We start from the raw sequence: 22,303 nt of genomic DNA, 5'->3' as shown, positions 1-22,303 counted from the left end.
TTACTATTGTGATTCCAGGTGGTGAGCCAGGAGATCCAGGAAGCTGTGTACAAGCAGCAAGAAGGGATCAAGGAAAAAGCGCTGAGTGTCAAAGAGGACTTGGACCAAGTGGAGCCCGCTGTTATTGAGGCTCAGAATGGTAAAGTAGTACACATACTCACAGAAGTCTTTTTGAAGTGCTTTTGATTTGTAGTCACATATTGAGAAAGACAGTCTTCAGTTAACAGCTTGATCTTTACCCGTGTCCTCCCTCAATCACTGCCCCTTCCTTTTCATAATCCACCTCCTTGTTCACCTGATGTTATTAGCTGTTAAGTCCATTAAGAAGCAGCACCTGGTGGAGGTGCGTTCCATGGCCAATCCCCCCGCTCCTGTGAAGCTGGCCCTGGAGTCCATCTGCTTGCTCCTGGGAGAGAGCACGACTGACTGGAAGCAGATCCGTTCCATCATCATGAGGGAAAACTTCATCCCCACTATTGTTAACTTCTCTGCTGATGATATCAGGTGAAATAAAAGAGAATGTATTATGTGGTTGTTCACTAAAACTCTCTCCCTCTTTGTCTCTGCCTCCCCCTTGACTTTTTATTCTCTACATGCTCCCCTTCTCCCTCTCACCTTACTACTTCTTTCTTTCAAACGCATTCCTCCTATTCACCTTACTAGCGGTGAGTTCTATTAAGAGGCAGCACCTAGTAGAAATGCGGACAATGGCCAATCCCCCAGCTGCAGTCAAGCTTGCCCTGGAGTCTATCTGCCTTTTGCTGGGCGAGGAGACCAGTGACTGGAAAAAAATCAGACAAGTTATTATCAGGGACAATTTCATCAGCAGCATAGTCAACTTTTCCTCTGAGGAAATGAGGTACCAGTGTCAGAACGTCTGTCTAGTCTTTGATGGAAACAAAAATGATAGTAATCAATGAGAATATGAATCAAAAGACACCTGTGATCAGTTTGATTTTAGGGTTTCTTATATGATGATTTTATTGAATTAAAATGAGCCAATGAGAACTGGCATTTCTCACAGTGAGAGAGAGATGGTAGAAATTGCACCCGAAACAACATTTAAATGATTCCAGTGAAATATTTTCACATTTAATTTTCTGTGATTCATTTCACATTTAAGTATTGTCCAATTTAGAGTGCTGCTATATTCCTGACTTCTTGGACTTTTTGTACCTTATTCAGTGACTCCATCCGTGATAAGATGAAGAAGAACTACCTCTCCAACCCAACCTTCAACTATGACCATGTCAACAGGGCATCATTGGCTTGTGGACCCATGGTGAAATGGGCGATAGCTCAGGTATGTAATCCCTAGACAATATGAAAATGAAGATGGTGATTTGATTGAAAAGAGTACTCTTTTTAATGTTTACCACCTTCTACCCCTCTTAGCTCAATTATGCCGACATGCTGAAACGCGTGGAGCCTCTGCGTAATGAACTGCAGAAGCTTGAGGATGACGCCACCGACAGCAAGACAAAGGCAGAGGAGGTGGAGCAGATGATCAGAGACCTGGAGGCTAGCATTGCTCGCTACAAGGAGGAGTACGCCGTCCTCATCTCAGAGGCCCAGGCCATCAAGGCTGACCTGGCTGCAGTCGAGGCCAAGGTACCTAATTAAACCAGAGTTGCGTTCCCACTGTATCTGTCTCTTTAAGTCCAGTTTAAACTGAGGTACTCTCACTTTGTTCTCCCCAGGTGAACCGCAGCAAAGCCCTGCTCAAGAGTCTGTCAGCTGAAAGGGACCGCTGGGAGAAGACCAGTGAGACCTTCAAGAACCAAATGTCCACCATCGCTGGAGACTGTCTGCTCTCTTCTGCTTTCATCTCCTATGCTGGCTACTTTGAACAGCAGATGAGACAGAACCTGTTCACTACTTGGTCTCATCACCTGCAGCAGGCCAACATTCAGGTAGTTAAGGCTCTGAAACACGAGGCCACAAAGTCATTTTGACTATCACACGAAAATCCTACCCTTTGTGTGACAAATACTTCTTACTGTTGTTCCTGTGTTCACTGACACAAGACATTTAATACAGCACATTATAGTAAGTGGCTATAGACTATTAATAATAAAAAGCTAATCTAAGTGATTTCAGTTTTTTTGCGCCTTCAGATATGCGTTACAGTGTGCTATAGTGTGAGTATAGAATAATACATTATTTTATAATGTAATATTCTATACTCATATTGGTGTAAATCTCCTCCCCAGTTCCGTACGGACATTGCAAGAACCGAGTACCTGTCCAATGCTGATGAGAGGCTCCGCTGGCAGGCCAACTCCCTCCCGGCTGATGACCTTTGCACTGAGAACGCCATCATGCTCAATAGGTTCAACAGGTTGGTATCTTTCTTTTCTAACATTAAAATCTGCTTTGGTTCAGGGGGAGCTTGTGGTGTAGTGGTTAGAGAGACCCGTTGATTTCACTTCTAATGTTGTATTCTTTACCATTGCCTTATTTAGGTATCCACTAATCATCGATCCATCAGGCCAAGCCACAGAGTTCATAATGAATGAGTACAAAGACCGCAAGATCACCAGGACCAGTTTCCTGGATGACGCCTTCAGGAAGAACCTGGAGAGTGCTTTGCGTTTCGGAAACCCACTGTTGGTCCAGGTATGAACAGCTTCTTCACACTGCCAACATTTTATTCTGCTCTTGCTACTTGCTCATTGTCCGAGGCCCTCGTATTCTTAAAGGGTTTGATTATTTTTTCTTGTCTGATTTTTTATTTTTTTTTTCTCTTTAGGATGTAGAAAGTTACGATCCTATCCTCAACCCGGTGCTGAACAGAGAGGTGCGCAGGACTGGAGGACGTGTCCTCATCACCCTGGGAGACCAGGACATCGATCTGTCACCTTCATTCGTCATCTTCCTTTCTACACGAGACCCAACGGTGAGGAGACTAACATTAAGATTGAATCTGTTGTCTAACACATTTTAATAGGATTAAGCCAATAACGAAAGTATATTTGAGTAAAAAAATTTTTTTTAAACAATTTTAAGTCTAAAATGGAGCATTTCAGTCATTTAGAATGACCATACAAAGAAGTTAATTTGTGTTATACGCCGTCTCTTGTGCACGCAGGTCGAGTTCCCACCAGACTTGTGTTCTCGTGTCACATTTGTCAACTTCACTGTGACACGCAGCAGTCTTCAGAGCCAGTGTCTCAACGAGGTCCTAAAGGCTGAGAGGCCTGATGTGGATGAGAAACGCTCCGACCTCCTCAAACTGCAGGGTGAGACGGATGAAGTGCTGACTCAATGAAGGGGCACATCTGGGGAGGATTATGTGCACTGATAGGGATGAAAGATCATCCAGACTTCAGTCACGAAAAAACAAGTTTAGTGAAATTATAAAGCCGATTAACAACTGTCCTCCCGTCTCTTGTAGGTGAGTTCCAACTGCGCCTGCGTCAACTGGAGAAATCCCTGCTGCAGGCTCTCAATGAGGTTAAAGGACGCATCCTTGATGATGATACCATCATCACCACGCTGGAGAACCTGAAGAAGGAGGCAGCTGAGGTGACCAGGAAGGTGGAGGAGACTGATATCATCATGGCAGAGGTGGAGGCAGTGTCACAGCAATACCTGTCCCTCGCCTCTGCCTGCAGCAGCATCTACTTCACCATGGAGTCTCTCAACCAGGTCTGGACCGTCTTACTTGTTCTTTCTCCTTAACACTTAACACACAAACTCTAAATTACATATACTACCAATGCTTTTATTTATACTGGCTGATATGTGTATACTGTAAAATGGACAAACAACCTTTTAACAAATCCTTTTGGTATCTTCCTACAGATGCACTTCCTCTACCAGTACTCTCTTCACTTTTTCCTGGATACATACCACACTGTGCTGTATGAGAACGCCAACCTCAAGGGCATCACTGATCATTCACAGAGGCTCAGTGTCATCACCAAGGACCTCTTCCAGGTTTGAAAAACTTCAGACTCTTGGTCTACTCATTTGGTGGTATGATTGCAATGGATGTTAATTTGCTCATTTCTGTTTTACTTGATGTAGGTGGCATTCAACAGAGCAGCCAGAGGCATGCTGCACCTGGATCACATCACCTTTGCAGTGCTGCTGGCCAAGATCAGCCTGAAGGGCATAACCACGTAAGATGCCAATATTACACTAATGTTCTAACAGTGGCAGTATTACATTAAACAGTCTCTCAGTAAAATAAGACAACATTAATCTTGAATAAACTTCAATCCATCTCTTTTCCAGGGAGCCCCCATATGATGCAGAGTTCCAGCACTACCTGCGTGGTAAGGAGATTGTTTTGACTGGCATGACACTGCCAAAAGTAAAAGGTCTGACCACCGACCAGTGTGAGGGCATGGTTCGCCTCAGCCGCCTGCCAGAATATGAAGACTTGGTTTCCAAAGTTGAGGCTGACGAGGTGAGTGTGGCCAAGTACTGTCCATCTGGTATCACTTAAATTGTGATTATTAAACAGAAGCTGCATATTGTAAAACAATAAAACTTTATGAGAAGTATGCCTATAAATTCTTCTTTTGAATACAAACTTTGTTTTGTTACTTAAGCAATTCTTCATGTGGATTGAGAGCAACTCTCCAGAACTGGCTGTTCCTTATCTATGGTCTGAGGAAAAGCAGTCCAGTGAGTATACAGACTTTCATACTTTGTAAATGATGCATAAACATTAAGTTCCTGCAGATATTGATTCCGAATTGATGTTCCCTGTTCAGCTTCCATTGGCCAGTCCGTGCACCAGCTGCTGTTGATTCAGGCCTTCCGCCCCGACCGTCTGCTGGCCATGTCACACATTTTTGTCTCAAAGGTGCTGGGAGAGACCTTCATGAACATCATCGAGCAGCCTCTTGACCTGGCTAACATTGTGGATAGCGAGGTACTAACCAGTATTTCTTCAATCATTTTCTTTCAAAAGGTGTTTGCCATGGTCAGTCAATGTAGTTAAATCTGTTTCTGATGTTTCTTTCTCTTGTGTCTGTAGGTGAAGCCCAGCACTCCAGTGTTGATGTGTTCAGTGCCAGGTTATGATGCCAGTAGCCTGGTCAGAGATCTGGCTACTGATCAGAACAAACAAATCACGTCCATCTCTATTGGTAAGAAAGGAATAATCTTATACTCATGACACAAATAGTTTTTGTGGAAAAAGATCTGTTCTTTGAAATTGCTGTTGATAAATGTGTTTTTAAACTGTCCACAGGTTCGGCTGAGGGTTTCAATAAGGCAGATAGAGACATCAACACTGCCGTCAAGTCAGGAAGGTGGGTCATGTTTTTTTTTGTTTTTTTTTCTTAGCATGTGTACTGTGTTTTGTTCATGGTATCCTGACCGTATTCCGTACTGCAGGTGGGTGATGTTGGAGAACGTCCACCTTGCCCCCGGATGGCTGATGCAGCTGGAAAAGAAGCTCCACTCCATGCAGCCCCATGCAAGCTTCAGGCTTTTCCTCACCATGGAGATCAACCCCAAGGTAAAACCACATCCCTCATGGAAGCCTTACCAACATTTCATAATATACAGTGCTGTGTGAAAGTTTGTGAACCCCTTGAACCTTTTGGAATTTTATTTATTTTAACCATATTTAATACATTTTTATCAATACCAGTATTTTTTATATGAAATAACAGATGTTTGTTTCTCTTTTCCAGAAATCAATTGTTAAAACAGATAAAACAAATTATTTGACAATTGTTGTATGTGCAAAAGTTTGTGAACCCTAAGCTGCATTGCTTAAATCGAGCAAGTAAACACAAACAGATGGGCCAAATTGAGTCATGAAATGGACCAATGTAGTGAGAGATCTTTAGGGAATAAATTGGGCGGCACTAGATAAAACAGAGATAAAACCAGGTCAGTTTAGGCCCACCAAAGTGAACCCATACAGGTCAGACATGCTAAAAGGGAAACAAATCTCTGAAGATCTCAGGAATAGAGTTGTGATGCTGCACATTTGTCTGGGGACAGCTATAAATTAATTTAAAAAAAGTTTGAGCTCCATCGGTCCACCGTGAGGCAAATCATCTACAAATGGAGAGCTTTAAGAGTGACTGAACATCTGCCTAGAAGTGGACTTCCTTCAAAAATATCCACAAGCGCCACAAGAAAAGTGATTTTTCAGTTAAAAGCCAACCCAAACATTACATCTAGTGATTTGCAGACCTCTCTTGCAGCATCTGTGACAGATGTGCATGGTTCCACAATAAGGAGAACACACAGTCAACATGGCTTTCATGGGAGGGTTGCTGAAGAAGCCTCTGCTCTCAAAAAAGAACAAAATTGCTTGTCACAACTTTGCCAGAGAGCACCTGGAGATACCCAAAGTCTTATTCTGTGGACAGAATAGTCCAAATTGAACTGTTTGGTCATAACCAAAACCGCCATGTTTGGGCAAAAACGCAACTCTGCCTACCACCAAGAGAACCTTCTCCCAAGTGAAGAATGGTGGTGTCAAATTGTCTGCAAATCTCCAGATGTAATGTTTGGGTTGGCTTTTACCAGAAAAATCACTTTTCTTGTGGCGCTTGAGGATATTTTTGAAGGAGGTCCACTTCTAGGCAGATGTTAAGTCACTCTTAAAGCTCTCCATTTGTAGATGATTTGCCTCACGGTGGACCAATGGAGCTCAACATTTTTTTTATGAATTTATAGCTGTCCCCAGACAAATGTGCAAATCAAAACTCTATTCCTGAGATCCTCTGAGATTTTTTTTCCCTTTTAGCATGTCTGTATGGGTTCACTTTGGTGAGCCTAAACTGACCTGGTTTTATCTCTGTTTTATCTAGTGCCACCCAATTTCTTCCCTAAAGATCTCTCACTACATTGGTCTATTTCATCAATCAATTTGGCCCATCTGATTGTGTTTACCTGCTCGATTTAAGCAATGCAGCTCAGGGTTCACAAACTTTTGCACATACAACAGTTGGCAAATCATTTGTTTTATGTCTTTTAACAATTGATTTCTGGAAAAGAAAAATGTTGAATTGATAAACAAACATCTGTTATTTCATATAAAAAATACTGGTATTGATAAAAATGTATTAATAATGGTAAAAATAAATAAAATTCCAAAAGGTTCAAGGGGTTCACAAACTTTCACACAGCACTGTAGCTAAACACATTTTTTCGCCCCAGAGTTTTTTCTTTGACTTCTCTAAGTCTCTGCTCTGTGTTTCCCTGCCAGGTTCCAGTGAATCTGCTTCGTGCCGGTCGTATCTTTGTGTTTGAGCCTCCTCCAGGTGTCAAGGCCAACATGCTCAGAACCTTCAGCAGCATCCCCGTGGCTCGCATGTGCAAGGTGATTTGATCTGGACTTACCAGCACATACACTTGAACTTTTCCACCAAAAGCTTAATCATCATCTTCAATGCAATCTGCGCGCTTTCCCCATATTTGCTATCATAATGACTTTTTCCCCATGTTTCTACAGGCTCCCAACGAGCGTGCTCGTCTCTACTTCCTGCTGGCTTGGTTCCACGCAGTCATTCAGGAGCGACTGCGCTATGCACCACTGGGCTGGTCCAAGAAATATGAGTTTGGAGAGTCTGACCTTCGTTCTGCCTGTGACACTGTTGACACCTGGCTGGACGACACTGCAAAGGTTGGAGATTATTTTAGAAATCATATACTGTGCTATAAATGTGTCGGTATCAAAGTCACTTTTTGCCAATAGAAACTTGTAGCAATAACCCGTAAATCCATAATTTATTCATCAGTTGATTTTACAGTGGGTTAAAATTATGATAACATTGTTACACTTCTTTATACACACTCTTTGTCAACACACAGGGTCGTCAAAATATTGCCCCAGACAAGATCCCCTGGGCAGCTCTGAAAACCCTGATGGCCACCTCCATCTATGGCGGCCGCATTGACAATGAGTTTGACCAGCGTCTGCTCAACACCTTCCTGGATCGCATCTTTACCAAGAGAAGCTTCGACAGTGAGTTCAAACTGGCTTTCAAGGTTGACGGCCACAAGGACATCAAGATGCCTGACGGCATTCGGTCAGTAGTTGCTTTTCAGTCTTTCACAACTGTAATTTCTTTATTAATGAATAACCTTATTAATATTAACATTGAATGAATGATTTCCTGATGACCCCTGCCAGTTAAAAATTATTTATGATTTTGATGTTACAGGCGTGAGGAGTTCATTCACTGGGTCGAGATGCTGCCCGACACGCAGACTCCATCTTGGCTGGGGTTGCCTAGCAACGCTGAGAAGGTCTTGCTCACCACTCAGGGTACGCCACAACGGGTCATCTGTACTCTGGTGTTCTGTTACAGGAACTGGACCACAATACCTCCTCATACTTCTTCCACAATTCATCTATTCAGATTTCATGTTTTCATAATTAACCACCTCTATTCTAGTGTTTTTACTTTATTTTGACAGGGTCAGTTTTGCGTCTACTTTGGGCAGAATACTGTGTGTGTGTGTGTGTGTGTGTGGTGGCAATGAATATTAATCCATCTCTGCTAATCTTAGTTTACTTCACCATTTAGTTAGCTCCTAGTTGCAGTCTTGTATATCTTAGTCTCACAATTACGCAGTGTAGTTGTAGCCTAGCTGTCGTCATAGCCATCGTACTTCAAAAGGTGCTCTGCCCAAAGGAAGGTTGTGGGTCTCCTCACCCTCCAGCAGCTGTATTTCACAGCCATCATGTCGCTTTGCTATGATACTTCCCCCACTCTAACTTAAGATAAGGTTTCAAAATATCCACCCACCTCCCCATCCCCTCAATAATATCCCCCCTTACAGTTTTGTCTGATTGATTTCCACACCTCTGAACCCCCACAATTCCTGCTGCCAAAGCGCCTGCCCATTGGAGAACCTACCGCACTCCCCTCCTTCTTTGTCCTCACTTCCACCCCTTAGTTCCTCTCTCCAACCTTGCTACCCTACATTTTACCTTCATTTATTTTACATATCCACTCAATCAAGTATGCAGTTCATTAAACCACTTTGGAACTATGTTGTGTTATATATGATGAAAATGTTGCCTGAAGCCTTGTACGTCTTTCATCCTTCCAAGTGTAGCCCTAGTTTGTTTCTGTCTGTCACAAGTCCTTTTTGTTGTTGTTGGTTAAAACCAACCTTAATATTAACACACCCTCAAGGTAAGCTGTTTGTTTCTTTGTTCCACTATTAATTTCTTCTCCCCTACCTCCCACAATGGCCTTGTTTTCCACCTCCCGTCCCCACTCACTCGCTCCCTCTGCCGGGCTGCGCAGGCATTGACATGATGGGTAAGATGCTGAAAATGCAGATGTTGGAGGATGAGGATGACCTTGCCTATGAGACTGAGAAGAAGGAGCGTGCTTCGGCCACACCTGATACCCAGCCGGCCTGGATGAGGACACTCCACACTACTGCCTGCAACTGGCTGCAGCTCGTGCCCCAGTCAGTCAATCCACTCAAACGCACAGTGGAGAACATCAAGGTAATGGCAGAAATAAGAGGAAGGGTGGTGGGGTTTGCTAGCAGACTTCAGTAGACGGAACCTAAATATTGAGTGTTGCATCATGTTGTGGAAATTCTTATTCGTGACTCGTGGTAAAATGAAAAGTAAAAGCACGGGAATGAATTTTAGCAGATTAGTATGGCCTTGCTTTACTTACTATACACTTCTGTATTTAATTTAAATCATTGTCCAAACACCAGGACCCACTGTTCCGGTTCTTTGAGCGTGAGGTGAAGATGGGCGGCAAGATGCTGCAGGAGGTCCGCCAGGATCTGAGCGATGTGGTGCAAGTGTGTGAGGGCAAGAAGAAGCAGACCAATGACCTGCGCACACTCATCAGTGAACTTGTTAAAGGTCAATATCTTGCTTTTCATTACTAGGATATGTTCATGTATTTTTCTATTGGAATAATTGTTTGTCGCTGAAATACATTATACTTAGAGGGAATAGCTGCTGGAATACATCTGCCTTTTCTTTCTCCCTCCACAGGCATCCTCCCTCGCAGCTGGTGTCGCTACACAGTTCCAGCCGCCATGACTGTGATCCTGTGGGTGGCAGACTTCAGTGAGCGAATCAAACAGCTGCAGCAGATCTCCCAGGGAGCTGCCAGTGGGGGCGCAAAGGAACTGAAGGTGCAGCTAAGTCAACTGTTCAATGTATAATAGATCCCTTTTGAAATGGACAGAACCACTCACAGTGCTGTTCCCGTCTCTCCTTCTCCAGAACATCCACGTGTGCCTGGGCAGCCTGTTTGTGCCTGAGGCCTACATTACCGCTACACGCCAGTATGTGGCCCAGGTCAACAGCTGGTCTCTGGAGGAGCTGTGTCTGGAGGTCAATGTCACCACCGCCCAGGGTGCTGCACTGGATGCCTGCAGCTTCGGAATCAAAGGTCAGAAGAGCAGCACGTCATTGGCTGTAGTTAGATGTTTTATGGTGCAATTTGCATAAAAAGGTTAAAATTGTATCTACATGACAATAGATGTACAGTATATGTCTAATGGCAAAAGGTCCTACAGAGCAACATGGGGTCGGGTGTAGCTGGACTGCTTTTTATTCTTGCCTTGAGATTCCCAATCATTACACATCATGCCCTGATTCAGACAGATTCACTTGTTTCTGTCCAGTGGAGATGCTGATTATTCATGCCTGTGACTGTTTTCTATTGGAAATCTGTTAGCCCCATCCTGCAGGGAAAATATGCGGCAAATACACAACTCTTGAACTCCAGTTGATTGACACAAAAAAAAAATCTTATAATAATATTAAATCTAGTTTCAAAGGTTCTAATGTGGAACATGTTTGATGTTTCTCTCAGGTCTGAAACTGCAGGGAGCTACTTGTGGCAACAACAAGCTGTCTCTGTCCACCTCCATATCCACTGAGCTGCCTCTCACTCAGCTGCGCTGGATCAAACAAAGCAACACCGAGAAGAGAAACATGGTATGAACAAGATATGTATACACAATACAATTACTTATCTCATCAAAACAATCTAGTCAGGCAATTAAGTTTTTTTTTGTCCTTGTTGCAGGTGACTCTGCCAGTGTACCTGAACTTCACCAGGTCTGACCTCATCTTCACTGTTGACTTTGACATCGCCAACAAGGAAGATCCACATCACTTCTATGAGCGTGGAGTGGCTGTCCTGTGCACTGAGTAGATGAAACAATTCCTGAAGACCAGTCTTATTATTCTACCACATATAATCACTTCAATTCCTTTCTTTATGAACCGCCACTTAATAAAATAGTTGATAGCCTGTTGCATTCCACCTTAAAATGTAGTTAGGAACATTTGTGGAGCTGTAACCAACATGTACTGATTCTTAAAGTTTTTTGAAAGTGTTTCAGAAGGTCAGCGGAATGTTGTAAGATGGTAAATGAAGAGGAAATGAGGAAAGGGAGAAGGAAAGTTTAAAGAATTTTTAAATTAACAAACCTGTATGTTTTTAGATTGAATAAAGCTGATTGGAATTAAATGAACTGCATTAATAATGTCAACGTGGTCTTTGTGTGGTATCATACATTGCATTTTCTGTGTCTCTTTTTTTAATATTCATAATCTGTTCGGTACTGTATATACCCTATCAATCACAGGTTCACATGTCCTCGGTCTGCTAGATATCTTGAGAAACTTTTAGTCAATTACAAATTCCCTGACGATAGAATGAGGAAGTGTCATGATCAATTAAATCGACAAGGAAATGGTATGTCCGAATTGAAAAATGACTGATGTATTTTGGGCAGTATCAGTCAATGTACCCAGGGAGTGGGTGGGGGTTCAATTATCTATAATATAACTATAATATTCTTAGTAATGGCAGAATTTGATTGATTAAAGGTTTATTTCTTAGCAAGATATTTGGCTAGTAGCCCCAACAACATAAGCAAAATCTAATGGTCAAAAATCCCTCAGTCCAGCATCTGGCTGCTAGCAAGTTATGACTTGTAGCTGCAATCAATTTTCATATGGTTTACCAAAACTAAATTCAGGGCCACCCATAAGGGGTAGAAAGTGGGAAAGCTTTCTAGGGCCAGCCAATAGGTATTTGGAGGGCAAGACACTACAACTACACCACGAGCGCCCCCATTAGGCCTGTAGATAAACTAAACTAACTAGTAAAAAGTACAAAAACTTTAGGAAATGAAACTAACAAATCTCCAAGCTATTGAGGAAAATACAAAAATGTATAAGTTTCACACAACACAGAATGTTTAATAAACAGTTATCTGCAGCTAAAACATGGAATATGTGATCACACTGGTGTTTTTGAAACAATACATGAAACATGGGAATTTATATAAACTTTCAGATTAATCAGTTTGTAGAAAGTACTTTATAACAGCTCATTATTTTGAGGCTGTTAGATGTGGCTGGAGCAGTAGTCATCTCTATAATTGAAAATCAGGAGGGGCAAAATATATTAAGGACAGTAATATATACATATTGCAATTGAGTACAAAAAGAAAACCCAGTATCATGTTTAAATGTTCCTTTTATTCTCCATTTTGAGAAATTTTACAGTTCCTTCATTGCCAGTGCATACAGTGGATCGTTATTTGGTCTATTACAAAGACTCCCATCAAAAATCATAATTGCTTGACAAAACAATCAGCTCGACATGTGATAATCAAAATAACGAGGTAGAAAAATAAACCCCTCTGGGCTTTACAACAATGAATCTATACACGAGTAAACAAAGTGCACTGCCAAGTGACTACTTGTAGCATTTCATTCTACCTCGGATCCTTTAAAGCACTGAATAGGTCTGCAGTAATTCAGTCCAGGGTTCGACAGCTCTTACATGGTTTGGATGTAGAATCCCCTCCCTCTTGCTCCTCATCCATGTTGACCACACACTGCCTCTTTCTTTGCCCCAGCTCCACCACTCCTGCTCCAGGTAAACCCAGCTTTCTCTTGTTAAGAGATCTGAGGTTGCAGGGGGACCTCTTAGAGGAGCTCTCCAGCATCCTGGACAAACTCCCATCCACTGTGGCTACAGGTCCTGGTGTTTGAAGGGTAGAGGATCTTGTAGTGCCCAAGTCTGAATCATCAAACTGACATTGGAATTCCATATCCATGGTCTGGGTGTGTATTGTTGCATCATTGGCCATTTCCTCTGTAGGATCTTTACAAGTGGCACTGTGTGAGGGCAGGATATCAAGTTCACAGACTAGGAGATCAGACTCAACCCCACATTTCATCTGGACATCCAAAAGATGTTGCTGCTCGGTTATCGAATCTCGCATCCCTTTTTTTACCACTTCTCTGAGGGCAACAGAGGCAGGTTGTTGAAGGATACACCTCCTGCTCCTGCCCATGAACCGACAGCCGCCTCTTCCCTGCTGCCGTGTTCGCCTGCCAGAGACACCTGCGTCAACGTTTAACTCGTCAGAGTCCTCAGAGCTCCCATCATAGGGGTCCAAGAACTAGAATCATGAGCACACATGCATCTATTCAGAACAAGAGGGTGCCTCTGAAAAAAAATTGGAAGGATTAGAGTTAGGAGAATTCTTACCAAAGAATAACAGCCATGCCTTCCTGCAGGTTTGTATGTCAACGGCAATGTCCTACGAAAAGTCCGGCTCTCTGGTGCACTGCTCGCACATCCCTGCTCAACAAGGAATTCAGTGATTTTTGCATCGACGGCAATTAATTCATAATTTAAAATTCTCAATTTATGCTGGGGCTTATCCTAGCGTAGTGTGCCCTTTCTAAGTGAGGTTACTGAGACCATAACAGACAATACTGTGGACAAAGAAAGGTGTGCATGTGTGCAGTTTTCAGGGGTGGTGCCAAGACAATAGGCACGTGGAGTCAGTTTCGGGTAAATAAACTCAACTCATAACTTCTAAGAAAAAACCTGGTCGTACAGCAGAAGGAATCAAATCTACAGTATGTGCAATCACCAAAGGCTTACCTCCTGTAGATGCGCCAACAGCGTAGTTGTACTAATTACTCAGAATTCTTCATGGGGGCAACATAAGTTACACACTATGACTTTAAATACAGGTCCATATAAAAAAATAAATAATATCAGTGAAAAGTTCATTTTTTTCTGTAATATAATTCAAAAGGGAAAACTTTCATATATTCCAGTCATTACACAAAATTTAATGAATCTAGAAAAAACATACTTTTCAGAAGGTTTACATTTCTGTATTATAAATCCTTTTTTTATTGGTTGTATGTTATATTCTAATAGTTTGAGATACTGGATGTTTTATTCCATTCCATTGCCCTAAACATCAAAATTAAAACAAGAAGAAAGGCCTGACATATTTCACTTATCCATGATATTCTAATTGTTTTAGATGCACCTGCAGGCCTATAATGTAAAACTATAGAAGTTTAAATTGCAATAAGTGCTTATTTGTATCACTGTGTGTGGGATGTTCACATAAGGCAATACCATAGTGCTGGTGTCCGACCATCTTGGACTGATCTCGGAGTCAGAATCTGTGCTGGACTCCATTTTACACATCTCCTGAAAAGAAATAAGAGTTCATTCCACATGTATATGTCAAAGAAAAAGAGACGGTTAAATGCAAATGTGGTTTAGAATTTTAAAGTCCATATATAGCACTCTCAGCGGTAAACTGATCTCACCATGTATTTGAAAGCAAGCTGGTCCATGTTTTTGGATGCATGTTTATCACTTTGATCTAAATGGAGAAAAATATAGTAAGTTGTAGTGAAATAATGCATAAAAGCACATTAAAAAAAAACTAAAAAATATTTGTAGCAAATAATTCTATAATTCATGCAATATGTGAGGCCTATAAAAGAATAAACAGTTGTAATAAGTATCATCTAGCCAATAGGCTATGACACGTTAGCATTGGATATTTTTAATTCTGAATGTATTAATTTTTCAAATATAAATATTGATACCTGGAAGCGAGAGTTGTCGTCTAAGTCTATGTGCCATGACATTTGGTCCATTTAACTTTTGTCTGAACTACGATAGAGTTAAATAGCCTACTTTAAAAGGTGTCGTGGGTTCGTAGCGGACTGATTAAGCAGCCGAGAGAACCAGGTGTCTTGATATGACTCAGCCAAGTGTGGCCAAAGCAGGTGAGCGGTCGGCACGCGATAAGCACACGAGTTTGAAAACTCGCGTTTTGCTGATTTCAAGGTTTTATCAAAATAATACGTCCGGTCATTTTTATTTTTCAAAATAAAACACTTGCCTCACTGAGTGAAAGACAGCATGGCTTAAATGACAGGTTTTAGTTTAAACGACTGACCACTTTGTAAGCCTATTTTTAAATTGTATATGAATATATTTTAAATGTACAAATGGCAGAGGAGAGATAAAGGAATTCAACATTGCCAAACTTTTATTCTTATTTATTTCAAAATGTACAAGTTATTTGAAGGACATGGTTTAACATCATCACTGAGTGCTAACACGTTTAAGAGACGTACAGAGCTGTGATAACTTACTAAATAATACCTCAAATTGTTATTGCTCTACTCCTCCACGGTTCCACCAGTTCCCCGGTGAACCGTTGGGGGGAACGGGAGAGTCGGAGTGGCCGCTCCGTGGCCCGCTCCCCACCGTGCGTAAGATCCGGCCTGGGGGAGAGGGATGAATGTTAATTTCAAAGATGGCGGCGGAGGGAGGAGGGAAGGAGATGAACGAAATTAAAACTCAGTTCACCACTCGAGAAGGTGTCTACAAACTCCTCACTCACTCCGAATACAGCCGCCCCAACAGGGTGCCTTTCAACTCGCAGGGCTCCAACCCAGTCAAGGTCTCCTTCGTGAACGTCAACGACCAGTCGGGCAACGGCGACAGGATCTGTTTCAATGTGGGCCGCGAACTCTACTTCTACATCTACAAAGGCGTTAGAAAGGTAGCGTGCTAACGCGGCTAATGTCAGCGGAAATCCGCAATACTGCGTGTTAAGAAGAGAAACACAACTGCTGTTTGGGCTGTTACTTGACTTCAGGCTTGTATTGGCTGTGTTCAATAACTTTGGCAGGTGCTTGACTTTGATATTAGCTGGCAGCTAGTCAGCTCTAAGCAATGGAGAAGCTAGTTAGCAAGCCAACGCAACTGGCTAATGTTAGCTCCCCCGAGGCCAGGGGCTCAAAATCCGTCCCCAGTCCGTCACTCTGTCCAAGTTTAGCTATATAGGATGATTATTACAGTTGGCTAACTAATACTAGGGTAACAAGTAAACCCTTTGATATTATTGAAGTTGTCAGGGTTGACATTGCTGTGATGACAGTGTACCTCTTGCGTTTCCACCCATAACACCTGTCGACGCCTTTTGACTGACAGCTGTCGACAATACACAAAAGTGCCGTTTCTGTGTATGGACAGTCATTTGGCCAACAAGCTAACTGATGCGGTCATCATTCGACGTAGTGGGAGTGTGGCACTAAGCTTTCAACTCTGGGGATGTGTCTGGGAAACATCTACGACCTGATCATACATCATACTAAGCCGACTTGCTTTGCTTGTAGATAAATGCAACCGTTGGCTAGTTTTGACATTTTAACAGTCCGGTAAAGCATCCGCAAGGACCAGGATGTGTAATAATCCCTATATAACTCATGGTGATGACGGTGGGTCTGACACGTGATGGTTTTTCTTGTCAAACATAGCAGGAGCATGACTGGGAATCTTAACTCGTTATCTAGCGTTTTCTCTTCCCGTTGCCTTTAATAGCCTGATGTGTCATCAAAGAGTATCCTGATACAGGCTGCTACATTTACAAAAACATCATAAAGTTGTCTACTTTGTGACTAAGGTTATTCAAGATGGTTTCCTGCAAGCTAACTTCACAGCACAGGCTGACAGGAATCAGCTGACCTCTAAGTTGAAGCAACATGTCCAAACAGCAACATGTGGATATCATGTGTGTCATGATCATCCCAGTGTACTGGACTAAAGGCCTAAATACCAGCAACTAGAGAAAGTCCAGAGTTTGTTGTGCGTAATAGTAGTTCTAGTCTTGTCAATCCTGGCAATTTAACTTTGACAGAGGATATAAAATGGCAAGTCATTATGGAACAAGTAAATTAGACATAAGGAAGGCAATGTTATTGGTTTCAGTGTGTCAATAACAAATCATAGGAGAATGTTCACAAGACATCATCATTATTTGTCCCATACAATTCCTAGTGCACCTGGAAGAGATTGGCAATTTCACTTCTGTTTTATCTTTTGCCGGAGCAAATACATGGCTACAGGTTTAAGGGAATAAGACTGTCTTTTGTATAACAGCCAGAAGTTCTTAGTAGTTCCGGTACCTTTTTATCTCTTGTATTTGTCTATCCATATAACCCCATTTAAAAGCATTCCCCACTACTGTTGACATAGGCTTATTGTACCATTATTGCCAATAATTCCCCAGCACTGCCTACTATCATGCATGCTGTTTTGAGGCAAAAGATTTGCGTTTTTCACTGGACTCTTGATTGACACTACTTGTAGGACTTGGTTTGACGTTTTGTCTCTCTGAGTTAAGACAAAAAACACTCAAACAGTAGTGGAGGGACCACTGAGTCATCAACTGACTTAGACAATTTTCCATTCTAAAAGTAGCGTAAGCTGTACATCATTAAAAAATGGAACTGTTGTTATGATAGTTATTTCTATAGTATACTACATTCAGCCAGGGTGATTTTCACAGCAGTAAAATACTGTTTCCCTGACATAAAAACAAACCAGATCATTCAGTTGGATGAAGTTACTTAACTGCACTTACTTTATGCTTGCTCTCTTTAGGCTGCTGACCTGAGCAAGCCCATAGACAAGCGCATCTACAAGGGAACGCAGCCCACCTGTCATGACTTCAATCACCTCACAGCCACAGCAGAGAGTGTGTCCTTGCTGGTTGGTTTCTCAGCAGGCCAGGTACAGCTCATTGACCCCATCAAGAAGGAGACCAGCAAGCTCTTCAATGAGGAGGTAGGTCTCTTACTTACAGAGGTTAGATTACAAATAGTCAAAGAGTTCTGTAGCAGCTGCTGGTCAGTTGAGAAAAGATTGGGACAGGCAGTGGATTTTTGCATGACATTTTTCACCAAACAAACTATTACTGTTTATTTGTAGTCTTGTTGTTAGACGGACATCTGCATATTTATTTCTGCAAATGCATGTGAAAAGTTATTTTTGTTTGTTTGTTGCATCTTATCCTGTTAAAGCACCTGAATGACAAAAAAGGTTAATTAAATTTTCTATGTGGAATCATAAGACTTTCAGCATGTTCAGAAGATGCATTTCCTGATGAAATTGCACTACACAATATAATTATTTCCTTCTCTCCTTCTCACTCCACCCTCTCCTCCCCTGTCTGCTTCTGGAACCTCCACCCTTCTTCTCTCCTGCCAGAGACTAATAGACAAGTCCAGAGTAACTTGTGTGAAATGGGTGCCAGGCTCTGAGAGCCTGTTTCTGGTATCTCATGCCAGTGGGAATATGTACCTGTACAACGTGGAGCATACCTGTGGCACCACAGCACCACACTACCAGCTGCTTAAACAAGGAGAGAACTACTCTGTACACACTTGTAAGAGTAAATCCACGAGGAACCCTCTCCTTAAATGGACAGTGGGTGAGGGGGCTCTGAATGAGTTTGCCTTCTCTCCGGATGGAAAGTTCCTAGCCTGTGTAAGCCAAGACGGCTTCCTACGGGTATTCAACTTCGATGCGGTTGAGCTTCATGGCACCATGAAGAGCTACTTTGGTGGCTTGTTATGTGTGTGCTGGAGCCCCGATGGCAAGTACATTGTTGCAGGTGGAGAGGACGATCTAGTGACTGTGTGGTCGTTCTTGGACTGCAGAGTCATCGCGCGGGGCCATGGTCACAAGTCATGGGTGAGTGTGGTGGCATTTGACCATTACACCACCAGCGTGGAAGAGAGTGACCCAATGGAGTTCAGTGGCAGCGACGAGGACTTCCAGGATCAGATGATCCACTTCGGACGAGACCGGGCCAACAGCACCCAGTCTCGACTCTCCAAGCGAAACTCCACGGACAGCCGGCCTGTTAGCGTCACATACCGCTTTGGCTCAGTTGGCCAGGACACTCAGCTGTGCCTATGGGACCTCACTGAGGACATCCTTTTCCCCCATCTTCCCCTCTCACGGACACGAACACACACAAATGTGATGAATGCTACTAGCCCCCCCGCAGGTGCTACAATAATCACTAACACCTCTAGTAACGCTACTAATGGAAACAACAGTGGTGCCAATACTCCTGGCATTAACTCCCTCTCTGCTACATTACCACGCTCAAACAGCCTTCCCCATTCAGCCGGCACCACGACAACAGCAAACAATACCAACAAGACTAGCAGTGGTGGCGGCATCGGCAGTGGTATTATGGACAGTGCCATTGCTACAGGTGTGAGTAAGTTTGCCACACTGTCACTCCATGATCGGAAGGAGCGCCACCACGAGAAGGACCACAAGCGCAACCACAGTATGGGTCACATCAGCAGCAAGAGCAGCGACAAGCTCAACCTGCTGACAAAAACCAAAACAGACCCTGCAAAGACTCTGGGCACTCTGCTGTGCCCGCGCATGGAGGACGTGCCCCTCCTCGAGCCCCTCATCTGTAAAAAGATTGCACACGAGAGACTGACTGTACTCATATTTTTAGAGGACTGTTTAGTGACTGCTTGTCAGGAGGGATTTATTTGCACATGGGCGAGGCCAGGCAAAGTGGTAAGTTCTTTTTAATGTAGGAAATGTGGGGGAAAAGTGAAAGCATAGCGTCTGTCATTCATTGGCTGTCCTACAATCAGTTGGTGGGCTGAAACTTAAAATCAAGAAGCATTCTGAAAGCATAAAATAAACTGTGGCCAATTTGAACAGCATTTATAGCTTTTATAGTCAGTTTGTCACTCTGCACATCTGCTTTCCAGTGAAAAACCTATTATGGCAAAGTTTCAAATATACTGTAATCAGTTCTATGAAAATATTACGCTCTGGTTATTTAATATACATCGATAAGGAAGATTTTCTGGGTAGACCTGTGAGGGGAAAGAAGACATTAATCTGTATGATGTGTGTTCATTGGTTCATCATATTCATCCCACAATGCATAGCAGCATAGCTAAGAAGTCATCTGCATACACTCTCGCATTTCAGCTTTTATGCAAATGGTTTGTATTTGCCCAAAGAATCTCTGCAGTTTCAAACATGCTTACAGCTATGTCTTTGCATAATATACTTCCCTCTTGTGTTTTGAGAGATTTTGCCTGAATGAGTGAGGCACATGATAGTCTGGATCTGGAACAAGCAGGCAGACTGACAGCTAGTTAGTCCAGTGAGATTATCTCTTTCAAGTAACTAGACACTAACAGGCACTAGAGTCAAACATACCCTTAACAATTGCACCAAATGCCTCTGTAGAATTTTTTTGCAGGAATTCCTAATAATTCAAACACTTAGGTAACACTTAAGTAAATTGAAAGATGCTGTGGTACAGTCTTCTGGAAGGTGCAATTCATATTCACTTATAGGAAAGTTGATCAAACAAACCAATTTTTTTTATGGTTAAGGATTGAGTGAAGTGCAATTACAATGTGATGCTTTGCAATTTGTCAGGTTTTCCCTGTAACATTTTTTTTGACAAAAATGCCCAAATGAAGACGTTTAAAACACACATGAAGTGCCTTGATCAAGCAACCCTCTCAAAGGTGTCTTGAGTGAGTGTTACACTTTGCACTCGTCAGCCACTATTTTTTCGTGCGAGGGCTTTTATTAAAAGCAGGGGAGCGGGATATGGGAAGAAGAGGCTAAAGTCTACTTTTTTTTAATGAGCTATTTGTTGCTTGATTTTTGCTACAGTATGTGAACTTTCCCAATGCAAATCTCCTTGTTTTTATTTTTTCCAGGGTTTATTGTCATCCCAAAACCAAGCCAGCTCTCCCAGTGGAACAGTAGTATAGCCACAATATTTCTGCTGCTAAAGAACCCTGCAACCCAGAGTCTGATGCTGCTCTTCACGCTGCAACCATTGCAAGTTTTCCTTTTCTTTTATAACCCACCCCACAACCCCCACCCGACTTTTGTTAATGGCTTTTCTGTTCTTTTCTTCAATCACTCACTTGACCTAGTGGAGGAATGAAGCAACAAAAGGTGTGGTGCAATTGTGGATTTATTGCGCTGATGTACTATTGTTTTCTCGAGTTTTATCACAATTTTAGATTTAAAAAAAAAAAAAAAAAATCTTTCTTTTATGTCATGACTGTCCCCTCTGGAAATAAAGCTTGGCTTTGTTAGATGCATACCAGACAATTGTGGCTTGAGATTAAAGGGATAGTTCATTTAATTTTCATAATCTGTGTTGTGGCCCGGTCTTGGCTCAGGGTTGCTGACTAAAACATGATTTTTTTGTGAGCTATCCTTTTATAACCAAGTGTGTGAGCATCTGAGAATTCCGCATCCATCCACATTCACCCACCCTTCTGTCGTTTCTCGAGTAGAATCTCCCCATCATTGACTTTGCACTGATTTTGTTAGTTATTTTGTTGTTGTTTTTATAACTACTCTAATGGAACAAAAATAAGAGGGTTGAGGACTGCCTTGATGCATTTGGCTTTAACATCCTCAGTCTTGAAAATCTGAATCTTAAAAAGCTGGATGATGCAATCATAGTCTTTTTAATGAAAAAAAAAGTTTGCACTTAAATTAGTCTATTAGAAAAAAATGGCTTTACATTTTTGGGTGTGCTCAGAACTCACAGATGCCTAATACAGTAGGTGAAGAAAATTATAACTATTAAAACCTTATCTATTGAGCATTTATTTTAATATTATTTCAGATTCAAATCTGCTCTGTATCATAATGTGTATATTGTAATTAATTGATTTGATGGGGGCCTAAGCAGACTACCATTACTCCAGTGGAAGTTTTGTCATTGATAGTTATATTTCTAAAGCCTAAAGTATACAAAATAATAATATTAAAATAATCTTGAATACACTGTTTTCTGTTCCTTTTTATGTTCACCCACATGTTCTATATTTACATAACAAAGCTGTGATGCCTATGGCAGGGTTAAACCTGCAGTTTGTAGAATTTTTTGATTTTTTTCATGAGACATATAATAATAATAATTATAATATCCATTAGTACGTTTAATTTAGTGCATAATAGCTGAAAAAAAATGTTTCAAATTTCTCCGTATTTCTCCATACCATGGACCAAGACATGGGTGCCGCCATTTTGGAAGCGTCATGGTTGGAATGTCATCAGGTGCATTGTTTAAAATTGTTCTTGTCCTTGAAGGCCACTGTAGCTTGTTATTATTCAAAAGGGGTGGGGTTACCCATGGAGCGTTGCATTCTAGAACT

The 22,303-nt window shown here is 42.0% G+C and overlaps 2 protein-coding genes across 2 annotated transcripts in view; both read left to right on the top strand.

Annotated features, from left to right (window-relative positions):
• dync1h1 (dynein, cytoplasmic 1, heavy chain 1) overlaps nt 1-11,457 on the top strand; it is a 30,346-nt gene extending 18,889 nt beyond the window's left edge. The window contains exons 51-78 of the mRNA XM_080042458.1: nt 19-139; nt 309-504; nt 1,186-1,303; nt 1,396-1,611; nt 1,701-1,913; nt 2,214-2,341; nt 2,466-2,619; nt 2,753-2,899; nt 3,092-3,242; nt 3,398-3,651; nt 3,808-3,942; nt 4,033-4,127; nt 4,243-4,417; nt 4,563-4,638; nt 4,728-4,888; nt 4,994-5,105; nt 5,210-5,270; nt 5,356-5,479; nt 7,190-7,303; nt 7,436-7,606; nt 7,795-8,012; nt 8,148-8,251; nt 9,243-9,451; nt 9,673-9,826; nt 9,962-10,104; nt 10,196-10,364; nt 10,791-10,915; nt 11,007-11,457. Of these exons, the coding sequence (XP_079898584.1) occupies nt 19-139; nt 309-504; nt 1,186-1,303; nt 1,396-1,611; nt 1,701-1,913; nt 2,214-2,341; nt 2,466-2,619; nt 2,753-2,899; nt 3,092-3,242; nt 3,398-3,651; nt 3,808-3,942; nt 4,033-4,127; nt 4,243-4,417; nt 4,563-4,638; nt 4,728-4,888; nt 4,994-5,105; nt 5,210-5,270; nt 5,356-5,479; nt 7,190-7,303; nt 7,436-7,606; nt 7,795-8,012; nt 8,148-8,251; nt 9,243-9,451; nt 9,673-9,826; nt 9,962-10,104; nt 10,196-10,364; nt 10,791-10,915; nt 11,007-11,135 (4,173 nt within the window). The 3' untranslated portion in view covers nt 11,136-11,457. The remainder of the gene's footprint in view (nt 1-18; nt 140-308; nt 505-1,185; nt 1,304-1,395; nt 1,612-1,700; nt 1,914-2,213; nt 2,342-2,465; nt 2,620-2,752; nt 2,900-3,091; nt 3,243-3,397; nt 3,652-3,807; nt 3,943-4,032; nt 4,128-4,242; nt 4,418-4,562; nt 4,639-4,727; nt 4,889-4,993; nt 5,106-5,209; nt 5,271-5,355; nt 5,480-7,189; nt 7,304-7,435; nt 7,607-7,794; nt 8,013-8,147; nt 8,252-9,242; nt 9,452-9,672; nt 9,827-9,961; nt 10,105-10,195; nt 10,365-10,790; nt 10,916-11,006) is intronic.
• Nucleotides 11,458-15,573: 4,116 nt separating this feature from the next.
• Nucleotides 15,574-21,918, top strand: wdr20a (WD repeat domain 20a; the record flags this gene model as incomplete). The annotated part of the gene is made up of 4 exons (XM_080042682.1): nt 15,574-15,837; nt 17,721-17,903; nt 18,327-19,667; nt 20,843-21,918. 4 exons carry the CDS (start codon nt 15,574-15,576, stop codon nt 20,894-20,896), a joined length of 1,842 nt encoding a protein of 613 aa, XP_079898808.1. The 3' UTR covers nt 20,897-21,918.
• Between the last annotated feature and the right edge of the window lie 385 nt (nt 21,919-22,303).

The sequence above is a fragment of the Ammodytes marinus genome (genome assembly GCF_949987685.1).
Source record: "Ammodytes marinus genome assembly, chromosome: 15".
Taxonomy (NCBI): Eukaryota; Metazoa; Chordata; class Actinopteri; order Uranoscopiformes; family Ammodytidae; genus Ammodytes; species Ammodytes marinus.
This window is presented reverse-complemented; position numbering and strand designations above follow the sequence as displayed.